At 36.2% G+C, this 24147-nt stretch overlaps 1 protein-coding gene and 1 long non-coding RNA gene across 10 annotated transcripts in view; both read left to right on the top strand.

Annotated features, from left to right (window-relative positions):
* Positions 1-3963: 3963 nt before the first annotated feature.
* Positions 3964-24147, top strand: part of ATRX (ATRX chromatin remodeler) — a 183759-nt gene continuing 163575 nt past the window's right edge. For 8 of the 9 annotated variants that reach the window (XM_051968397.1, XM_051968401.1, XM_051968396.1 and 5 more), the window contains exons 1-2: positions 4084-4229; positions 5664-5732. In XM_051968397.1, the coding sequence (XP_051824357.1) occupies positions 5713-5732 (20 nt within the window). In that variant the 5' untranslated portion in view covers positions 4084-4229; positions 5664-5712. Of the gene's footprint in view, positions 4230-5663; positions 5733-24147 lie in introns of all 9 variants that reach the window. The other variant, XM_051968398.1, reaches the window with a different exon arrangement.
* LOC127542647 (uncharacterized) lies at positions 7625-24044 on the top strand. The gene is made up of 2 exons (XR_007948770.1): positions 7625-10378; positions 18511-24044. It is a non-coding gene; the product is annotated as an uncharacterized LOC127542647 (long non-coding RNA).

Below are 24147 nucleotides of genomic sequence, written 5' to 3'. Positions count from 1 at the left end.
CCACTTCCATCAAAATATGTCCTCATACAATATCGTTGTCGAAGTGTATAATGATCTCCTGGTTCTGCTTATTTCACTCAGCATCAGTTCATGTAAGTCTCGCCAGTCCTCTCTGTATTCATCCTGCTGGTCATTTCTTACAGAACAATAATATTCCATAACATTCATATACCACAATTTACCCAGCCATTCTCCAATTGATGGGCATCCATTCATTTTCCAGTTTCTAGCCACTACAAATAGGGCTGCTACAAACATTTTGGCACATACAGGTCCCTTTCCCTTCTTTAGTATTTCTTTGGAATATAAGCCTAATAGAAACACTGCTGGGTCAAAGGGTATGCACAATTTGATAACTTTTTGGGCATAATTCCAGATGGCTCTCCAGAATGGTTGGATGAATTATATATTTTTGAAAAGATTTACTTTCATCTGAATTACAACTGAACTTTTGTGATTCTATTAAGTAATTTCACTATGAAATTATCTTGTCAGAAAAATTTTAAAGCTTTTTATTTTCAAAATATGCAGTTTTCAACATTTACCTTTGCAAAACCCTGCATTCCAAATATTTTTTCTCCCTCCTTTTCACCCATCCTCCTTCCCTAGATGGCAAGTAATTCATTATATGTTAAACATGTGCAATTTTAAGTCAGAAATTAAAGAAACTGTGCGATATTGTTATTTGTTGGTCACTTGTTAGCAGCTTCTACTGCTCTAACTTGTCTACAAGACAAGATAGATCATCAAATATAAATGTATTTAATTAGTGTTTATCCACATATGCACAGGGCTTATTTCTTTTCTTGGTCTTTGTATGAATGAGTGAAGCACTTATTAAGCAGTTACTACCTGCAAAACTTCATGTTAATCTCTAGGAATACAAACCAAAAAGACAGTCCCAGTTCTCAAAGAGTTCAGATTCTAATATGGAATATATTCAACACATATAAAAGATTTCAGCTGCAAGTCAGATATTCTGAATTCTGATCACTTTGTCTCATTTTTATTGGGGGGCAAGGAGGACCCTGAGCTTGATAACCAAGCCTTGATCCCTTTCCCATCTAATACCAATTCTACAATGAATAACTAATGCCAAAGAAAACTCACTTCTCCAAATTAATAGCAATATAGAAATCAGAGAAGGCATAGGAAGGAGGATTTATACCAGACAATGCAGAATGAAGGAACTGTCACTGGAAAAGAGATAACTTAATTCAAGGAAAAAAGAGTCATGGATCTCAATAAAGGGGAAGTTCCCCCAAGTGATAATAAGCTGGAGATAGGAACATGATAGAGATCGCTTACTTTTCTTTCCAGAGTTTATTTCTTCATCAGGGTTGAAGTAAACTTGACTTTGTCCATTTTCTTCCTCAAAGTCAGAAGCACTGAAGCAACTTGCTGCTTGAAGAGTCCTGAAGAGCACTAGCAAAGGCTGGGGCTATGCTGTGCTCTCTCACCAACTCTGCTCTGCCCTGATCGCTATACTATTTTACTTGGTGATCTCATCAGCTCCCATGGATTCAGTGACCTCTCCGTTGCTGATTCTCACATCTGCTTATCTGGCCCTAATGTCTAGACTTGCTTCTTAGATATCTTGATCCAGAAATCCAATAGACATCTTATACTCAACATATCCAAAACTCATTATTTTCCCCCACAAAGCCTCCTCTCTTAACTGTCTAGGCACCATCATTTTTCCAATCACCTAGGCTTATAATCTAGATGTTATGTTATTCCTAATTCCTCACTTCCCTTATCCAATTTGTTGCAAAGTCCTATCAATTATATCCTGACAACATGTCTCATATGTGATCCCTTCTCTCCTTTGCTACTGCCAACAATGGGACACATTATGCCTAGATCATTAGTCTCCTTGGCACAAGTCTCTCTCCAGTCCCATCCATCCTCCACTCAGCTGTCAAATAAATCTATCTAAAGCATAGATCTGATTATATCATACACCCCCTCCCCCAATAAATCCCAAAGCCTTCCTATAATCTGCAGAATTAAATATAAAATGCTCTGGTGTTCAAAGACCTTTATAAATCACCCTCTACTCCGACCTTCTTGAGTCTTACACTGTACTCCTTGCCATGTACTATAAGCCAGTGACACTGGCCTTCTTGTTGTTCCTTGAACAAAACACTCTTATCTCCTGACTAGATATTTATACTGGCTCCATTTCTCTGGAATTCTCTCCCTCTTTATCTCTGCTTTCTCCCTTCTTTGGCTTCCTTCAAGTCACAAGAATCCCTCCTTCTATGAGAAGCTTTTCCAAATTCCCTTTAATGACAGAACATTGTCTTTGTATATTATTTCTCTCCATTATACTCTGTTGAGAGCAAGAACTTTTTTTGTTGTTGTTGACCTTCTTTGTATCCCTAGACTTATTACAATGCCTGGAACATAGTAGGTGCTTGCCAGATGCTGATCGATTCATTTTCACAGGCTTTAATATCTATGCAAAAGATTTTTCTAACGACCTGTCCTACGAGATTTTCAGCCTCAGATTCTATGCTCTTTGTCTGAAGTGCTGTTGTGGAGAGAGCCAAAACTGTACTGATTGAGTCCACTAGAAATTCCTGCTACTTAACCTCATACGAGCTCTCACTGCCATTCAACAATCTTGTAATTCATTTCAAGTTGCCTCTCTATCATATTCCCCACAGCAGCTGCTTCAAATAGCCACTCTCTTCAAGTCCCTAAACTCATCCTTGCCCTGTACAATAACACAAGATGTACTTGACTGAGATGCTTGAGATCTTTTGATCCATGGGCAGGCACTTAACTTCTCTGTAAAATGGGGATAATAATAGCTGTAGTACCAACTCTCATTTCAGTCTGCCAATTTCCAGGGCTTACTGGAGACTCAAATAAGATAATGGCTGAAATGTGCTTTGTAAAACTTTAAAATGCATTTATAAATCTCAGCTATCGCCTATTTTAAAAATTCTTTGAATCCTCCATTTTCTCCCTTCTCCCCCATAACTATTCTAATCTAAATCCTGTCAATTTTACCCCTGTAATATGTTCTGGGTCCATCCCTTCCTTCCCATTTCCACTTCCTAGTTAAGCCCCGCCTTATGGCTCCACGGGATTATAAATAAGCTCCTAAAATGTCTTCCAGCCTCCATTTTCTACTTCTTCCAATTCGAAGTATGCAATCCTGCCGAATTCCTCTGCCTAATGCACAACCCCCATTCCTTCATGCCAGTGCTGAAAGACCTATGGTTCCTTAATTGGCTGAGAAGTCTAATGTTATCTTGGCGTTTGGGCTTCTACCCAATTTGGCTCTAATATGCTTTTTCAGTAATTTCCTCCCTTTTTCTCCCTCCACACTCTCCAGGAAAACTGCATTGCTTGCAACCCATCCCCTGGTTAATTCCCTTTCCCATCCTGTGACTAGCCCACCTTACTGTCGCCATAGTTAGAGTAACGACTTCTCGGCCACCCCTCCCCCTCCTCTCAGATACAGAAGAGCTTTCGCCTCCCTTTCTAGTTCCCGCTCCCCCCAATCCCCTGATGGAGTCATCATTTCGCATTACATTTATTCGCAGGCATGTGCCATCTTCTCGTCTAGATGTTAAGTTTTTGGTGGACGTAGACCCTGCCTACCCCATTTGTCTTTGTGTGTCCTCCCCTTGGCATCACACACCTCGGGCCTTGGGCTGATTGAATGCTATAGGGGAAAGAATGTTGCTGGCCTAAACACATCACACAGTAAAGGGAGGGGACGGCAATGGACCGTAAGGATGAAACGAAGACACGTCATTACTACTTTCAGGCCACTGTGGACTGCCTAGGATCCCTTGGAAAATGGGTGGGGCAACCCAATGACATGGCCAGCCCTAGCAACAGGCCCCAAAAGATGGTGAATTGTGAGAGCCAATAGGAACCTATCCCGGGCAAGGCGCTAGCCAATGGGTGACGGAAGAGGGCGAAGAGGGAGGACGCGCCAATTCTCCTGCCCGAGCCTCGGCCCAACAAAATGGCGGCGGCGGCGGCGGCGGCGGCGCTTTGTTTCCGCGGCTCCTGCAGCGGCCTCTGAGCTGTGGGGCGGGAGGCGGGGCGGCGACCGCGGCGGGGACGGTGACGACGACGACGACGACCACAAGCAGTCCTGCGCCTTTGGAGCCTCTCCCGGGTCCGGCCGGGAGTAAGAGCGGCGCCCTGCGGTCGCATAAGCCGGCGCGGCAAAGGGGAGACATGACCATTGAGTCCCTGAGGTAGAAAACCGCCCGGGCCCTGCGGGCCTCGGCGTGAAGCGCCCAGGGCGTCTTGGCGGGATCGGGGGCGGGGGCGGGCGCGGGCCGGGAAGGGTGAGAGGCTGGCGGGCGCGCGGGGGGGAGGGGGGGAGCGAAAAAAGGGGGGAGGGCTAGCGTTCGTTGGAGGAGGGGGAGGAGGGAGGGAGGGAAAGGGGGAGGAGGAAACTAGTTCCGGGGGCGGGGTGGTGTGTGTGTGTGTGGGGGGGTGCGGTTAGTGGTCTGGCCCCTGCACTGCCTGTGGGATGCGGAGCTTGAAGTGAGAGAAAATCGGCGCTTAAGTGTAGTGGTGCTCAGGCGCGCTAGGGGCAAAGCCCCCGGAACGTGCGCAGAGCCGAGCACTTCCGGACTGGAGCTGAGCTGGGGCCTCGCAGGCGCCGCGCTCTCTCCTCAGCCCCCAAGGCGAGGGCAGCCGCTCTGCGGGCTTCTTCTGCTCGCGGCGGCTCTATCCTGGCCGAGATATTGAAAGCGACCCCCGGGTTGTCCAGATTCGAGCAAGGTGATGTTTGCTTAGACTTTTATTCCCGGGGGACAGCCAGAAGGTTTTAGTTGGGGAATTTTGGTCAAACCCACGCTCCGGTGTTTGGGAAAGGGAGGCCATTCTCCGATGTTTACCCATTCCCCGATGTTTACTCATTCCCTCTACCTCATCGGCAGCCCCAATTCCCTCGCCCTAACTCCCGAACTGTTATTTTCCTCAGGTCGGGGCAGGTTTCATTGTAGGAGGGGAAAAAATCTGTGGGCTAGCAGCCTCCTTTTACTCGCTCGTGTTTACCATTGTGGAGAAGTTGGGGCTTTTCCCCTATGCCGCTGACCATTGGCCCGCAGTTCAAAAAGTTGAACCAAAGTGGGCTCGCGTTGACGAAAAATTATGTCCAGTTTTCTGGGTAATGCTTAGTATCGATGGTTTTTTTCCCCCTCATCCCTTTAAATAGTTTGGGAGCTGTGATTGGGACCTTTAGCTCATATTTGCTAAATCTATAAAGTTGTTGAGGCGATAGCGTGCCCCTCCCCCCCATTAACTCCACCCCTCCCCGCGCCCAGAAGTGGTACGTTTTCTAAATTTATATTTGAAGTTAGTGTTAGTTTTTAAAAAATTAGCTAGAAGGTATAACTGAAAAGGAAGCTTTTTAAAAATTTTAATGGGCCTTTAATAATAGAGTATTATTCGGCTTTTTTCACGTTCTGAAGAGAATGCTAAGACTTGGCGAGAGTTTATATGTGGGCTTGGATGAAGGGTGGAGTGGGGAGGGCGGGCATTTCTTTGAATTTGTCTTAATATTCATAAACACAGACAAGATGTTATAATTCGGTACTAAGTGTATAATAATGGTTAAGTAAAACTTGTTTGGTTATTGGGCACCGCTTATGCTCACATGCATGTTATGTGCCTTACAGGTAAATGTGGATTCCAGTTTTTGCAGAAAATTGAGGAACAAGTGCCATAATGGCTGCTCTAAAACCTAAGTAAGCAAGCCCCTTTTCTTGGGCCATCTCTTTTGCTAGCCAGTTAACACCTGTTTTCTAGAATTTAAACATAAGGTTCACTTAATCTCAGAGCCAGTTTTTATTACAATCCTGTGGGTGTTTGCAGTGTCCTTTCAGCCGGTGAGTCTTAACAGAAGTAACAATTTTTGGTGATGTATTGCTGCCAATTGTTATAGGTTCATGATTCTTTGGCTCACTGTCATGTCCTATGCCTTTTGTGCCTAGAGACCATTTGTACTCAAGAGTTTGAAGTATACTTTCCCGAATGAAAATATAAGGTGTGTTCATTTACTGGACAAGAACTAGAAGCAGTCCTCTACTCAAAACATCTTCTGTGGCTTCCTGCTGCCTCTAGGATAAAATTCAAGCTGCTCTGGCTGGTATTTAAAGCCCTCCACAATATGGCTTCCACCTATATTTCCAATCTTATTTCATGATTCCCCTTCATGGAAACCTGTTAGTTCTCTATTACATCTTCTGCCTCTGTGCCTTTGTATAGAAGGTCTGCATTTCTGGAATGCAGTCCCTTCTTATTTCCTTCTCTATAGCTTATGATTAAGTATTTGTTGAATTGACTACAGGCAATGCTGTTTTAATATGAAAAGTATGGTAATGGGAGTTGCTGAGTAAAACCCCGGATGGGCAAGACCAATATGATTTGAAGTTTCTAAATGTGTAAAATATGGACAATAATGTTGGTACTGTCTACCTCACTGGGTTGTTGTGGGGGAAATGACTTTATAAACCTTAAAGTGTGCAGAAACAAGTGGTTATTTTAAGTAGAGGTAAAGAACTCTTGTCACATTTTAAAAATAATTTTAAACCTTAAAGCATAGTAAGGAGAGATCCAGTGGGGCTTTTTAGTTGACTAATTTTAGAACACCAAATGTTCTTAGATTTATGGTAAGCTCTAGATTTTGGCGGAAATGGCTTGGATAATTTTATTAATACAATAATTTACATTTTAAGTGAAGAATTAACATTTTTTTTTTCTTAACTGGGATACTAACTAGTACCACATTTGACTGGTGCTTATTCTCCTTTGTTTTCCTCCTTTATGCTCAAATGATGCATAAGTAAGTATCCCAATTGAGGGAGAAGTGAATGGTTTAGCTAATTCACAGATTGTATCTTTGAATATTTAGTAGTTTGGCACAATGGAAAGAACTCTGCAATTGGGTATCAGAATTCCTGGGTTCTAATCCCAGCTTTATTTACTTCCTAAGTGACCTTGGGCTGGTCTCTGAAAGGGTTTTTTTTTTTTTTTCATTTTAGACGACACTAATTTGTTTATTAAGATTTTTGGCCACAAAAGGCATACTTTTAAGTTGACTGTATTCTTTTAAGATTAATTGAAATTATAAATATTTTGTTGGTGGAAGACTTTATAAAAACCTGTTAATTCTAATCTGTTGTAATCGATGACTATTTAAAAGTTGAGCTTAAGCAAGGTTTGATACAACCACACATATATTGTGGGACTATCTTGAGAAACACCTGCTAAAGGTAATGGTTGACAGACACTTGGTTGTCTATTCTAATGACTTTTTAATGAGAGGCTAATCGCATTTATTAATTACGTTTAGAACATTGTGATAATAAAATGAACAGAAAATACTTAAATAGAAACTGGCAATTGGCCTGGGAAAGCACTTATTACATAGGTTAATGTTAGGGGACACTCATGCCCTTGGATTTTCATTATAATCTATTGGTGATCTCTCATATTAGTAAACTTAATATGATTGACCATCAGCTTTTTAAGAAGGGCTTTTTATTTTTTTTAAAGAAGCGGGGAAATGTTTTCTGACTTCCAGAATGGGGGGGTGGGGGGGATGCAGGCAGGGAGAAAGATGCATAAGTAGTATTTTTTAAATATAAACTCTGACTAGGAAATTATAAAGTCATTTTTGTTGCTAGTTTAATCTAGCATGATTTAGGTTCCAAATAATTATTGGAAATGAAAAATAATATCTTAACTGAGATTTTTAATGTATAGCTCAATATATGTGTATGACTGTTTCATATTCTGAGTGCATTTTATATTCTTTACAATTGAAAATGACACTAATGATGATGAATATTGAAGAAAACCAATATGTAGACTATCACACTGGGGTGTGTGTGAGGAGAACTGGGATATTTGTCTGATTTGTGGCTGCAAGCCACCTCTTTGAGACTGTCTTCTTTTCCTTTGGACCAGTCTTCAAGGTTTGATTTACTCTACTAAGCAATAGTTAAAGTAGCTATAATAATGATAATAATACGTAGTTATGTATAGCCTACCCTCTGGACTCTGGGAAGTGTGTGGATTATCATCTCAATGGTCCATCCATGATTTTCCGTCTTCAGATTGGTAGATGGAAATCCCTTTTGAGAACATTTTCCTTAGTATTTATCACACAAACTTCTTTTACATTTGTTACTGTTTATTGACTACTGATAGAGTGCTAGCTCAGCTTCAGAATAAAGAATACTTAGAAGCCAGCTAAGTATTTTTTGTCCCAACTCATGGGCAAAACCGTTTTTATTGTTAACTTTTTGGATGTGATGACCTTGCTCCAGCACAACATGTGCCCTTGTGAATGAGGCTTGATTTATTTTAAGTTCTCTCCAGAAGGACTTCCGGCAGTGCTGCTTTATTGTTTGCAGATTTTGCAGAATTTAGCTCAATTATTTTGAACAACTGTGATTGTTGAATATCCACCCTGGATCCTCTATTTTTGGTACCTCTGAAGTGGTGAGTTGACTTTGAGCTGATTCCATTTGGCTTTTGAAATTCAACAGAATGAGAAAGAAATTACTTAGAATGAAGACATGAATTTTAGACTACTCCTTTGAATGTGATTTTTTCATATTGGTTTGTACTGTAGCTTTTCTGATGGAAATGCAGTTCATTGTCTTTTTGCTTAAAAAAATAAATACTTGGATGCCTGCAAAGTTTTTTTTTCTAGTAATAGTAATACAGCTTAGTTCTACCTGACAATTTCCCAAACTGGTTAAATTTTACTTAATTCAAGCAGTATTCATAGAATTATGACGGTCCTGAAAGGATACTCCAGATTAATCTCATTTAATTTTATTGAAAGTAAGCTCCTTGAGGACAGGGACTCTTTGCTTTTTAAAATTTTGTTTAGCTTTATCTTTCTCATTGCCTTTTCTTTCTGTCCCACCATCACCCTCTTAATGCTGCAATGATTTACTTTTAATTTTTTCCTTTTTTTTTAACTAAAAACAAAAGATATAATAAACATAAAAACACAATTTTAGATTTTATGAAGATTAACTACATAAAAGTAGTTACTTTTTTCTTAGAAAGGTACCATTTATTCACTAAATTTTTTTACATGAATAGTTTAAAATTGCATTGTTAAAAACGGTGTTTAAAAACTGGAAAATTGGTTTTGTTTTGAAAACTGGAAAAATACTTTGGTATGTATCGAGCCAATTTTTAAAAATTCTCTAAAGCAATTTTAGGGGCTTGTAAACATTTCTTAATAAATGCTTGTTGATTGGTAATAAGAGTGAGAAGTAATATGACATGATTAGTGATTCATCCTCAATTAAGACCTGGGTTCAATTCTAGTCTCTGGCTGAATTACCCTATGCAGTATAAGAAATCAAGCCATTCTCCAATTGATAAATAGTCAAAGGATATGAACAGACAATTTTCAGATGATGAAATTGAAACTATTTCCACTCATGAAAGAGTATTCCAAATCACTATTGACTTAGCAACTTGCTAAATCTAAAGATTACAGAACAGTACCTCAATTTATGCTAATGGAGGGGTTTTCCTTATCAGGATCTCCCTATTCAGATAAAAGCACAAATTGGGCCAAAAAATTATTACTACTATTAACCCAGTTGTCTAACATAAATTGAGAGGTCGGTTGCTGGGTTTTTTTAAATCACAGAAGGAAGACCTCAGATATTTACTCTGGATGGGAATGCTTGTATTCTTGTCTTATTACTGCCTCTCCCCCTTATACTTCAAAGAACTTTTGTCTAAGGAATAACCAGAACTTCAAATGACTCAGTGGAAAATTGAAATTTGTTCTATATTCTATGTTTACTAGACCTTTAACATAACCAAACTCAGATCTGGATTGCTTCCTTTTTGAGCAAAATGTATCGATTTTGAAGACAAAACAGAAAAACTTTTTTTTAAATTATAACTTTTTATTGACAGTACATTTGCATGGGTCATTTTTTGCAACATTATCTCTTGCACTCACTTCTGTTCTGACTTTTCCCTTTCCTCCCTCCACCCCCTCCCCTAGAAGGCAGGCAGTCTTATACATGTTAAATATGTTATAGTATATCCTAGATCCAATATACGCATGCAGAACTGAAACAGTTCTCTTGTTGCACAGGAAGAATTGGATTTGGAAAGTAAAAATAACCCGGGAAGAAAAACAAAAATGAAAACAGTTTACACTCATTTCCCAGTGTTCCTTCTCTGGGTTTAGCCGATTCTGTCCATCATTGATCAATTGGAACTGAATTAGATCTTCTCTTTGTCGAAGACATCCACTTCCATCAGAATACATCTTCATAAAGTATTGTTGTTGTCATGTATAATGATCTCCTGGTTCTGCTCATATCACTCAGCATCAGTTCATGTAAGTCTTTCCAAGCCTCTCTGTATTCATCCTGCTGGTTTCGTAACATTCATATACCACGATTTACCCAACCATTCTCCAGTTGATGGGCATCCATTCATTTTCCAGTTTCTAGCCACTTCAAAAAGGACTGCCACAAACATTTTGGCACCTGCAGGTCCCTTTCCCTTCTTTAGTATCTCTTTGGGATATAAATCCAGTAGTAACCCTGCTGGATCAAAGAGTATGCACAGTTTGATAACTTTTGGGGCAAAATTCCAGATTGCTGTCCAGAATGGTTGGATTCGTTCACAATACAACAATGCATTAATGTGCCAGTTTTCCCGCATCGCCTCCAACATTCATCATTATTTTTTCCTGTCATCTTAGCCAATCTGACAGGTGTGTAGTGGTACCTCAGAGTTGTCTTAATTTGCATTTCTCTGATCAGTAGTGATTTGGAACACACTTTCATATGAGTGGAAATAGTTTCAATTTCATCATCTGAAAATTGTCTGTTCATATCCTTTGACCATTTATCAATTGGAGAATGGCTTGATTTCTTATAAATTAGAGTCAATTCTCTATAAATTTTGGAAATGAGGCCTTTATCAGAACCTTTAACTGTAAAAATGTTTTCCCAGTTTGTTGCTTCCCTTCTAATCTTGTTTGCATTAGTTTTAAAACTGCGAAAGTTAATGAATTTGCAGGTACTAGAGAAAGCAAAATGCTTGAAAATACTAATGAACTTGAGATTTGTCTTTTTTTTTTTTTTTTTAACTGCCCATGCTGAGAAGACCCACTTCACGTGGTCACCAGCAGTTATTGAATGACTTTTCATATATAAGGCAGTGATTGGTGTTGGAGGTGTTGGAGATCCTAGGACATATGGAACGTGATCCTTTTTCTTGAAGAACTTTTAGAGTATCACTGGGAAGCTATCACATAGAGATATAAAAAAATGCTTAAATGCCAAAATGCAGACTAAAGTATCATGGAATAATCCCTGACTAGTAAGATAAGGAAGAAAATCACACAAGAGACATGAGACTAGAAAGGGGACATAAAAGATGATTGCCAGAACTCTATGTTTTCTCCTCAATATCACAGTGAAAAGTTGATAAGCTATTCCTGGTAAACTAATTTCAACATCTCCCTCAAGCCTGTCTTCTAACATTCCTGTTTCTATTGGTAGGACTTTCATTCTCCTAACACATAGGATCAAGAAGAATTTCAGAATTGGAAGGTACTTATGTAGCCTAATCCAGACCAGAAAAGAAGCTCCACTATGATAACATCCAACAAGTGGACCTTCAGTCTCTTCTTGGAGAAGTGTGAGGTAGACTATGTCATCTCCTGAGGCAGTTTATTTTATTTATGCATCATTTTAAATCTTTTTAGAAAATATAATAGATTTTTATTTTCCAAAGTATAGGCAAAGATAGTTTTCAACATTTTCCCCTGCAAAACCTTGTGTTCCAAATTTTTTTCCTTCCCTCCCTACTCCCTCCCTTCTCAGGACAGCAAGTAATCCATTATAAGTTAAACATGTATAATTCTCCTAAGTATATCCACATTTATCATGCTGCTCAAGAAAAATCAGATCAAAAGAAAAAAAAAGTGAAAAAACGATGCAGTAATCCACATTCAGTCTCTTTAGTTCTCTCTTTGGATGCGGATGGCTCTTTCCATCACAAGTCTATTGGAATTGCCTTGAATCACCTCATTGTTGAAAAGAGCCAAGTTTTAAATCTAAGGAATTTTTTTCTGACATTAAGCCTAAATTTTCCACTTTGCTTTACTCTTTTCTCTTGGCTCTCCCCTCTGGAGCCAATCTGGAGAAATCTAATAATCTTTCCATGTGTTAGCTCTCTTTTGATACTTGAACAAATCATATAGCTTGCCCCTAAGTCTTCTCCAAGCTAAACATCCACAGTTCCTTTAACCCCACCCTGTTCATATTTCAGGGACTTTAGTTTTTGTTCTTGATTGTTCTCCTGGCGGTTCTTCATCTTATAAATATCCTTCATAAAACGTACTATACAATGCCGAACAAATTACTCTTGGTGTAGTCTGACCAGGGTGGAGTTCAGTGGGATTCAAAATTCCTTATTCCTAGCTGTACCTCACACAGTACATGTCTTCCCATTAGCTTTTTAGAGTGCTATGTTATACTGACTCTTAATCTGTCAGTCTGCTAAAACCCTCAGATCTTTTCCATATAAACTATCTAATCAAATTTCTCCCCATTCTGTACTTAAAGTTGATTTTTTAATCTAATTTTAAAACTTAACATTTTCCCATCAGTTTCAAGTTGAGCCTGTGGTAGTCCTACAAATTCTTTCTTGATCCTTATACTGTATTGGAGCTTATCTATAATTTTGATAAAATTATTAAATAGCAAAGTACCAAGCACTCTAATGCACTTGATGCTAAACTGATATTAAACCATTAATAACTACTATACTTTTGAGTAGTGTACTCTGGTGTAGTTGAGTTACATAGACTTGAATCTTGGAGTCATTTTTTAAAATAGAAATTTTTATTGATATGCTATTTTACATTGCCTGCATTTTCCCCCATATAGCTTCCCTTTTCTCCTCCCAGAGAACTATCTCTTAAAATAAAGAATGTGAAAGAAGAAAAAAAAAAATCTCTTTGCATTGTTGCAGTTGTGTATATTCTATGCTTACTTTATAAGTTAATGTGTCTTGGCTTTTCTGAATCCTTCAAATGAGTCATTTCTCATAGTGATACCAAAATAAAAAAACAAATTACAGATTTAGTGTAATCCTGAATTATCACATTAAATAGAATAGTAGCAAAATGCATTCAGAGGAACCAGAGGTCTAGACAAAGGAAATGAGAAAAAGTGAAAGAATCTGAAAAGTCAAATCGTTATTTTTTTCCTTTGTCTGTTTCATTTTATTTATATATAATTTTATTTTTCCAGTTACATTTTAATTCCAGTTAAATTTGTTTTTAAATCTTTAGAGTTACAGATTCCCCCTTCCTATTGAGAAGGCACATATGCAAAACATTTCAATAAACGTCTTGTTAAGGAAGAAAACAAATCTTCCCTCCCCCCCCCAAAAAAAAAATTTGTTTTAAAGAAAAATCAAGTCCACCCTAAGTTATTGTATTGCTGAGGATAGCAAAATCATTTACAGCGGATAATCCCACAACATTGCTGTTACTTTGTACATAGTACATTTCATTTTTTATGAGCTGGGGGGAGGAACCTTTGCAAGTTTTTCTGAACATCCTGCAATTTAAAAATAAAATTTAAATTTTTACTTATTTTTTTCTGTTCGTCATTTCTTAAAGAACAATAGTTAAAATCATTCTTGTAGTAACCATCAAAGCCATTTGACCCTGGCTCAAAAATAGATAAGTGTAATAGTTAAGATAAAGAACAAGTGGAAACCATTGAATTCAACCTAGTGTTATTTGAAATTTCTACTTAAATATTAAAAATGTAAAATATAACCATTAAAAAATTAGAAGAGAACAAAATCAGGGGCCTTCTCCCTAGCTATCTAGGGAGTACATTTTAATAATCTAAATTCTTAATATGGCTTTTTTATTCTACCAATCTCTTCTCCAATTCTTTCTTATTTTTTAAAATTCCCATTTGTTGAAATTCTCAAGGCCCATTTATGTGCCATCTCTTAAAGCCTTCTTTGAATTTAAAAATTATTTTCCTTTCCTTAAATCTCAAGCTGTTTGGACCTTAACTTATATGTCCCTCACAAGATAGTCCCTGTCCTCCCAAAGTTTCATCTTTGATGTGAGAAAGACTAATTGGAAGTATTTCAAAAATGGGAATAATAGATGTACTTCACACATTTGTGGGATTAAGTGAATTACCAAATGTAAAGCACAATATAAATGTTACCTGTTAAAAAATTTTTTATTATCTATGTCTAGCATTTCAGAAATGAAATTTAATTGTTTGCTGAAAATTTTTTTCCCCTAAAGTGCACATCTGATCATGTCATTACTCTTCTCAGTAAACTCTAGGGCAGGGGTCCTCAAACTATGCCAGATGCAGCAGCTGAGGACAATTATCCCCCTCACCCAGGGCTATGAAGTTTCTTTATTTAAAGGCCCACAAAACAAAGTTTTTGTTTTACTATAGTCATGCCCTCCAACACTGAGGGACAGTGAACTGGCCCCCTATTTAAAACGTTTGAGGACCCCTAGACTCTAGGGGCTTTCAGTGTCTTCCTTAATCACAATACTCTGGCATTCAGAACTCTTTATAACCTCTATTTCCCTCCTACCTTGTCAGGCTTTTTACAACTTTCACTACTCAACACATAGTCTTCAGTCAGGTGACACTGGCCTCCTGGCTGCTCCACAAATAAAACACTATATCTCTTGGCCTTGGAGATTTTTTTCTAGCTCTTGTCAAAGCCTGGAATGCTCTTTTTTTTTTTTTTTTTTTTTTTTTTTTTTTTTTTTGCTCTACTGCCCTCTATAACTTTAAATTTAATTTAAAAATTTTTTTTTTTAAATTCCATCCTACAGGAAGTCTTACAACCCCTCTTGATTCCAGTGCATTCCCTCAGTTAATTATTTCCTATTTATCCTGTGTGTGTGTGTGTGTGTGTGTGTATTTGTATTTGCATGTTGTCTTTCCCATTAGACTGTAAGCTCCTTGAGGGCAGGGGCTGTCTTTTGCCTCTTTGTATCAACATTTCTAAAACTCTGCCTGGCTCTTAGTTGATGTCTAAGAAATGTTGATTAATTTGTTCTATCTAGCAGGAATTCAGTGAGCTTAGGGGTAAATGGGATCTCCAAGCATCCTCTCTTGCCAGTGGCTTTACTTCCCTAATTTTCAGGGAATTAAGTTCCTTCCCATTCAAAACTGAACCAAAGTCTCTTTATCTTATTTCTTTAATGGGAGGAACAGGATTTTTTTTCTCAGTTTTTATTTTGGCATCAATTGTCTTTGTCTTTGGGGCTCTGCTCTCTGAGTAATTTGGACAAATGAGGATGAAATAAAATCTTAGAAAAGATAGAAAATTACTAGAAAAAGTAGAAAATTATTTGTGATAGCCCTTTTATTAGATCATTGTAATTTAGCCTGTATTTTTGTTTTCTTTTATGAATTTTCATGTATTTGAGGAATGGAACAAGGAAATAAACATTAAGTAAAAAAAGGCACTGGCTTCAAAGATCTTAATTCCTGCTCTAGGCGATAAGATGTATATACAGAGGAGTATAACTATAAGATAATTTGAGTATGGTGAGAATACTAAGAATTAGGAGGAACAGGAAAGATGTTTCCTATTATATTTTTATTTGATATTTTAAGTGATAGTTTGTCAGAACTGAGCAGGACTTTAGATATCATGTAATCCTGTACCTGGTCTCCCTCAACTTTCAGTTGACCTTATCATCTACATAATTTTATTCCTATATATTTTCTCCCTTTCATGGCCAAGCTTAAAGGAACAATAAACAATGGACTAATATTAAATTTATATGCACCAATTGATATAGTAGCTAAATTCTTAAAAGAAGAGTTAACTGAATTGCAAAAATATGTAGAAAATAACATAGTAATTTTAGGAAATTTGAATGTTCCTGTCTTAGAGGCAGTCCCATCTAACAAAGATAAAAAGGAAAACACAGAACTGAACAAATTGTTAAAATAATTTTGAGCTGACTCATGATGAATTCTAAATGTAATTTAAAAAATACTTGGATTAAATGCTAGCCTTTTAAAAATAAATCATATGCTAGGAAAGAGAAATTATAAGTAAGTCTAAGAAAGCAAAAATACTCAATGTATTTAGAGACCATCATATAAGATAAATAAAAGAAATAGACATAGCAAAGTGGATATTAGGTGAATCAAAGTACTACAGTAAAAAAATGAAAATGAAATCCCAGCAGAGAAAAATAAAGAGATGCAAAATCTATTATATACAATTAGAAATCAAGGAACCTGAGAATTTAAAAGAAATGGAGGAATAGGTTCAAAAATAAGAAATACCCAACTTAGAACGTAAAATCTATCTTAATCTATACTCAGAAAAAGCTTTAAGAATTTTAATATTTCTTTTTTTATATTAGTTTTTTGGTCATCATCTTTGGGTGCTGTGGATAAAAATGATTCATTTGTTTTTCAACATGGTATTAAAACTTTTACAGTTGTATATAGGTTATATAAAAAGAAAGTTTATCAACTTCCCATTATTTCTCTTGATACTACTATCTCCTAGAGAACCACCTCTTACAAGGAATAAAAAGGAAGAAAAAAGTTTAGCAAAACTAACAAAAGCTAATAAAGAATGGGAAAAAAAAATCTGATGTTAATTGGGCACGTGTTTTGTTTTCTCTTCTTAACTTAATACTAAAAGGGCTATATAAATGTATTGGTGCATATGGAGCCATGGAGCCTTGTAGTCATTGACCATTGAAATAAATGCTTAGCAATTGGAATCTCTGGGTCAAAGTGTTTGGACATTTTGATTAGTGTGCTCCCCCTCTCCCCCAGCAACTTCTCCAACTATTTACAATTTTTTGTCACAGACTGCTGATTTAGAGGGTGTGAAGCTAAACCCCTGGGTTATTTTGATGTGCTTTTTTTTCTTTTTAAAGATTAGTTTTTATTTATCTCTTTTTCTACATCATCTAGTTTTTCTCTTGTATCCTCACCCAGAAAGCCTTCCCATATAACAGAATTTTTTGAAAAAAGAGGAAGACTAAAGATTCATCAAAAGTGATGAATACATTGAGAAATTTGACATTGTATGCATTGTTTCACATCTTTAAACATCTCTACTTCTGCCATGGATTGGGTTAAGTATTTCCTCATATTTTTTCCTTGGGGCTATGCTTGTTCTTTTATTTTGAAGCTTTCATTTGTTTTTGTGGGGTTTTTTTGCGTGTGGAGGGGGTAGCATTTTTTTCCATTTACATTGGTGTCATTTTATTAATTGTTTTCCTGATTTTTGCTTTAGTTTTCATCAGTTCATAAGTCTTCCCATACTTATTCATTATGTTTCTTAGGATACAGTAATTTTCCATTACACTAATGTACCAGTTTTTTTTTTTAAGCCATTCCCCAGTCAATAAGCATATACTTTTTCCAGATCTTTACTACAACAAAAAATGCTTTTATAAACATTTGTATTGTATACAGAGCCTTTCTTTTTGTCAGTGATGTCCTTGGAATATAGGCAGTATGGTGGTATAGTGGAGAAAGGGTCTGGATTTACAGTCAGTAAGACCTGACTTTGAATTTTGCCTCAAATATTTAACAGTTGTGTGACCCTGGGAAAGTCAGTTAACCTCTAACCTCTCTAACTAAAACTTAAGTTTCCTCATCTCTAAAATGAGGATAAACATAGCACCTACCTCACAGGGTTGTTGTGGGGATAAAATAAGATAATATGTAAAGTGCTTTGGAAACCTAAAAATGTTATATAAGTGCTGTTTTTAATGTGATTATTAATTTGCCTAGCAGTGGAATCTTTAAATTATGAACATTTTAGCTATTTAATTGTATAATTTGAATGGCTTTTCAGAATGGTTGTCCTAGTCCACAGCTCTGCCAATAATGCTTTTGTGTGCTTCTTTCCACAGTCCTCCTAAAGTTGAATTTTGTCAGCTGAGCTAAAAGTACAGCTTTTATTTTTATTTCTTTTATTATTACTGATTTGGAGCATTGCTTTATGTATTTGTTAATATTTTGGAATTCTTTTGAGAACTGTTTACTCATCTCATTTGACCACCCATCTATCGGAAAATGGCTTTTGATCTTTTGTATTTGTTATTTGTCTATTGTGTTGGTTATTAGACTCTTATCAATGATATTTACTGCAACATTATTTTTTGACAGTTTACTACTCCCATTTTATTCTTGTTATGTTCATTTTGTTTAAGTAAACGTTTTCCAATTCATATAATCATAATTGTATATTTTATCTTTTGTAATAAACCCTATCTCTTGTTTGATTAAGAATGTACTCCCTGGTCTTAGCTTTGAAAGATGAAAGCTGAGAGAAGGATGTGCTTCTTTAATGATAGCATTTTAAATATTAAGATCATGTATCTATTTTGATTTATGATGTGTAAGATTCAAAAGGTATTTTTTTAATGGACTTTTATTGATATCTTGTTTTTATGTCACCTAGATTTCCCTTGTATCTCTCTTTCGCCCCTTTCCAGAGAGCCGTCCATTATGAAAAAATAAAAAAATTTAAAAAAAAGAAGAGGGGACAAAAATGCAAAATTGATCAGGTACAACAAAAATTGACATTTTATTATGCAGTATACCACAGTTAATGGATCCCCCTCCTCCCACCTTGGCAAAATGTAAATGAATGTAATGGAATATTACTGCCCTATAAGAAACGACAAATATGATTAACATAAAGAAGAATGGAAAGACTTACATGAACTGATGCACCGTTGAAATAAGTGGAGACCAGAAAACAGTATGTTCGATGACTGCAGCAATGTAAATGGAAAAAAACAACTACAAAACAGTTGAAAACGGATGTTCCAAAATGACAAAAGAATACATTTGGTCTCGAAGAGCCATGAGAAGACTTAAGGGATTGTTAATGAGAATTTCTGAATGATGTTTGTGAATGGTTCTAGTTGATATATCTAAGGCAAGCCTTTGAAGGCTTAGCTTTGAAGTACTTATGAGTAAAAAATAGAAATTCTCAAAGTTAGGAACGATATTTTTTTCTTCCCTGTAACAGTACAGTGCTTTTTATGTAATGTTTATTGAACAAACTTAGGAAATAGAAATATTGAGTGAATATTTAAATTAATTTCTTAGTGACAAAAAATGTGAGCGTGGTTTATTTGAATATATCTATGGAGCTTCAAAGGTGATTTAACTGCTTTTAAAAAGGCATTTCTGTATTTTTAAGAGTAGCAGATTAAAATGAGGAAAAAATCCATAAGAAAAGTAAGTTGGATAGATGAAGATTAGAAATGCATTTGAGATAATGAAATAAGAGTAGAATGGAAAGTAATTAGGTGGACTGAATAGGATTGAGCTCAAAAAATAGAAGATTAGGTGGTGGGAGATAGGAGGTATGAGAAAGTAAAGATGAAGAGACGGTAAGGGCAAATTCATTTGATGGCATATGTAGGGAAAAAAATACTCTTGTTAAGCATATTCTCAGCTGTGATGTCATTTCCAAGCTGTTGCCACTTCTGAATTTTGGAGGTCATTAGGGTTCAGAGTAAATGGCCTTTTTATAATGCTCTGGTCTCAACAAATACTGAATGGCTTACAGAAGAATGTTTCTTCTGAGAAGATAAATACATAGATAATATGAGGGTATGAATTGAGAAATGGGACTATTTTCTTAGTTTCACATTAATTTTTCATTCTGAAGAATACTCTTGCTAAAGTGCATTGTAATTACAAACCTCAAATATCTTAAGTTTCCATTTCATAATTGAAATCATACAACTCAGGTTAGCCAAGTTACCAAGTACATTGTTGTGTATTATTTTGCATGAGGAGACTTAACTCCTAGTTAGTAGAAGGTACACGTTATCTAGGTCATTTAGATACAGAGCTGTGGTTTTGTGATTTCATTACTAAAATTTAGCCTTTGGTTCATTATCATTAGTATGTTGTTAAAAAATATTTCAGGCATTGAAAATAAATGAACATAGAATGTAAGCTCCTTGGGGGCAAGGACTATTATATATATATATTAATTTTATTCAAAGTCCTGGCATAATGTCTAGCACATATTAATGGTGTGATTACTTTATACAGCATAATATAATTAAATTTTTTGCCTCATGTAATAAATCTTATAACTTTTGAAATTTTTAAAAATCTACTATGAAAAAATGTTCTTTTGCTACATGATTTGGCTTTTTGTTCACAAGATTTTGACCCATTTTTAAATTCATCATTCTACCACATCACTTGAGATATGAAGTATAGCTTTGAATATTCTGTTTTTCCAAATTTAGCCTTGATTATATTCCATATGTTTACTGTGGAGTATAAATCAGGCTAGTTCCCAGACCATCAGAACATGTTGCTTTTCATCTTTCTGTTAAATTTCTTAATCCTTTTGTAATGCATGACATTGCACAGTTGTGTTGCAAGGTCCCAACTCTGCGAAATTTTGTTAATTCTGGAACATTTCTGCTTCTCCACATGAAAGTATATTTATCAGAGTTCATTATTCCCTTTATAGGGACCAGACTTTGAAAGACACAGGAAGTAAAGAAAAAAGTCAGTTTTCAGACTGTTCTTGGTGATTGCAATCTGAGACTTCTTGGAGATGTTAGAGTAGGTTTGGTTAACCTTAACATGAGACAATGACACCAGTGAAATTAGTCTTTTTCTAATCTTCATTAATATGGTTTTGCTATTGACAAGCATTTTTTTCTTCATAGTAATGATAAATCACTGCTGTTTATTAGTCTTATCACTGTTTTTCTAATTTCAAAAAACTTCTGACTCACTGTCATAATTATTAAATAAGGAAAAATAAGGGGGAAAAAAGCAGTTAATAACCCATTCAAGTGTCAGGTCTCTTTAAAGATCTTTGCTTGTTGAGATTTGCTTTTTGTTTTGTCACGTCTTTTTTCCCTTTCCAGCCATTGTTCTCTTTGCACTTCCTATATAGCTGATCCAGCTTGCTTATTGTGTAGGCAAGTGATCATTGAAAGGCTAGACTTCTCTACAGCTATATAATCATTACACTGTCTCTTGTAGTCATTTAAATACACTCTTTAAAATGGCAATTTTTACATACTAATTTGGAGTAGTATTCATTTTTCCAAAACTACAGAATTAATATAAAAACAGCAATATACTGAAAGAGAAGTAACTGAAAAAGTAGGAAAAAAAAACTAATTTTGTTTATTCTGGTCTGTATGAATAGTTTTGAGTTGTTTTAATAGCAATAGACACGTGGATAAGATATAACAAAGTAATCCCCCCAAATTAGTTGTTTATAATTCTTTTATACACCACTTAGTGTTTTCTAAATACTTGTTGAATGAATGAATTCTGGAAGTGCATATTAATGGCAAAATTTGATTCCCTGAGGTAAAAATATATTTGTGTGTAGGTTTTTATTTTTGTTTTGCTTTGTTTTTTATTTTGAAGGACATTAACAACTTTAGGAAGCTAAAGATTCCATTTTTCAAGCATCTGCACTATGCTGGATGCTAATAATATGGAGGAAAAAAAAGACACAGCTCTTGCCTCCAAGAAGTCTATCTTTTATTGTGACATACAGCATATATTGACATATATAATTACATGGTGATTTGGAGTGGGCTGGCACTAACTGCAGCAGAATCAGGAAAGGCTTTATTTAAAAGTGGTATTTGAGCTGAATATTGAAGGAAAGTAGGAATTCTCAGAAGCCAAAGTGAGAAGGAAGGGTATGGAGTTCTGGTTGGTATAGAGATTTGATGGTGAAAGTTTTGTGTCTGAGGAACAGCCAGGTGGCTAATTTGACTAGCCTGCAGTGTGCAGATATCATTGATGTTTTATAAAACTTGAAAGATATGTTGGAGTCCTAGTGTGAAGGGCTTTTTTTTTTTTTTTTCAATTTTTATTTAATAATTACTTTATATTGACAGAATCCATGCCAGGGTAATTTTTTTTACATTATCCCTTGCACTCGTTTCTGTTCCGATTTTTCCCCTCCCTCCCTCCACCCCCTCCCCTAGATGGCAAGCAGTCCTATATATGTTAGATATGTTGCAGTATATCCTAGATACAATATATGTTTGCAGAACCGAACAGTTCTCTTGTTGCACAGGGAGAATTGGATTCAGAAGGTATAAATAACCTGAGAAGAAAAACAAAAATGCAGATAGTTGTGAAGGGCTTTAAAGGTGAAACACAGTAATTTGTATTTGAGCTTAGAATTAATAAGTCATTGGAGTTATTGAAATGGGTTGGTGACGTTGTTAATTCTAAATTTTAGGAAAATAACAGTGGAAGCTGTGTTAGAAATAACAAAAACAAACCAATTAGGAAAGTATTTTAATAGGTCAGATGGGAGAGAACTGGAGCCAGAGTGGTGGCCTTATGAACTGAGAAAAGGAAAACTGGTAGATATTCTATGAGGGAGATTGAAGAGAAGGTTTAAGGTTTTTCAATCTAGGTCAATATTAGGGTGGAAATGTTAGACAGAAACAGGGAAATTTGAAAGAGAGAGCTTGAAGAGGGGCAAAAATGAGTACACTTGGAAACGTTAAGTTTAAAGTGTCTTCAGTGTATATAATTTTAAATGTTTAATAGACTAAGTTGGTTCTGGAGTTCATTCAAGAAGTTGAGACTGTGTATGTAAATCTGGGAGCCATCTGCTTAAACAGGATGGTGGATGATAAGATTAACTAGAGTTGAAGAAGAGAAGAGGGCCAAAGACAGAACCTTAGGATATACCCATAATTAAGAGGCATAATATGGATGATGATTTTAAGGAGTGACCAGTCAGTCAGTCAGCAAATGTTAAATTTGCAAAGAACGGGGGATATAAAAAGAGACAAAAGACAATTCTCACCCTCAAGGAGCTAATTAATCTTATGGGAAAGATAAGACATACAGAAAAATAAATTAATAACAAAAGAATTAGATTTAGAATTTTGAAAGTATTTTTCTAGAACTGCAATGTCAAGCTCAAGTCAAAATGGAGAGGGCATTAAACTTTCATAATGATCTCTGAGCACCATATTGACTTAGAAAACAATATGTTAACATTATTTATGGTCTGTTGTATTTATTTTGTTAAATATTTCCCAGTTACCTTTTCATGTGGTGTGTGCTTGGCTGCTTAAGATGGGATATTAGTTGGGACTTGAAATGCAGGAAGATAGGTAGGAGAACTAAGAGACAACAGCAATGTCACCAAAGTCCATAGAGGAGATTATCTCTTAAGATGAAGGAATGTTCAACAGTTTTGAATGTTGGCAACTACTTTAAGGAAGAGGAGGAAGGATAAAAAGTTCATCGCTTTTGTTAAAAAAAACAGTGGTAATTATGATTAAAAGCATCTCCAGTTGATTTTAGGCAAAAGCCAGATGGCAAAAAGTTGATAAATGAATCTGAGGAGTAGAAGTATCTTTTTATAGGAGTTTGGTTGTGAAAGGGAGCTACAGGATAGCTTGAAGGGATGCTCATGTGAAGTGAAGTTTATAAGGTTGCTGGAGACATAGGTAAACAAAAGGCAAGGAACCAAAGAAGAGGAAAGTGGATGAGATAATATGGGGTCAGTCTAGACAGATTTGAGGAGACTTATGATGAGGAACAAGCAAAAGGAGCACCTTGTTACTTGTTTTAAAGGATTTTGAAATGGAGAGAAGAAAAATCTCATTCCCTTTAGTTTTCTCAGTAAAGTGAGTAGAGGTTCTCCCTTATTAGGGTGTGTGAGGCTTGAGAATAGACGTGTAACAGTGCTTGGGAAGTGATGAAGCATCAGATAATAATAAAATGATTGCCTTGCTGTAGTGACAGCCCAGTTCATATTAGGTAACAAATTCATGCTGGACCCAGTCTGATTGTTGGGTCGTTATAATTAAGTTTTTATTTACAACTTAATACAAATTAAATGAGCATTTCCATATAGAAAGTACAATAGAAAGGAGTACCTATGAAATTTTGAGTCTCATTACAGTACAGTTTTCAGGTACATAATAAATTCATCATGTAATTTTCAAAGTTGTCCTGCTTATTTATGTTTCCTTCTGGACTTCTGTTTCTGTGCATTTAAAAAATGATCCCATGACTATCTTTTTAACCCCCCCAGGATTCATATTGCCTG

Source organism: Antechinus flavipes, chromosome X (assembly GCF_016432865.1).
Source record: "Antechinus flavipes isolate AdamAnt ecotype Samford, QLD, Australia chromosome X, AdamAnt_v2, whole genome shotgun sequence".
NCBI lineage: Eukaryota > Metazoa > Chordata > Mammalia > Dasyuromorphia > Dasyuridae > Antechinus > Antechinus flavipes.
The sequence above is the reverse complement of the archived record's forward strand: the minus strand, read 5'-3'. Positions and strand labels throughout refer to the sequence as shown.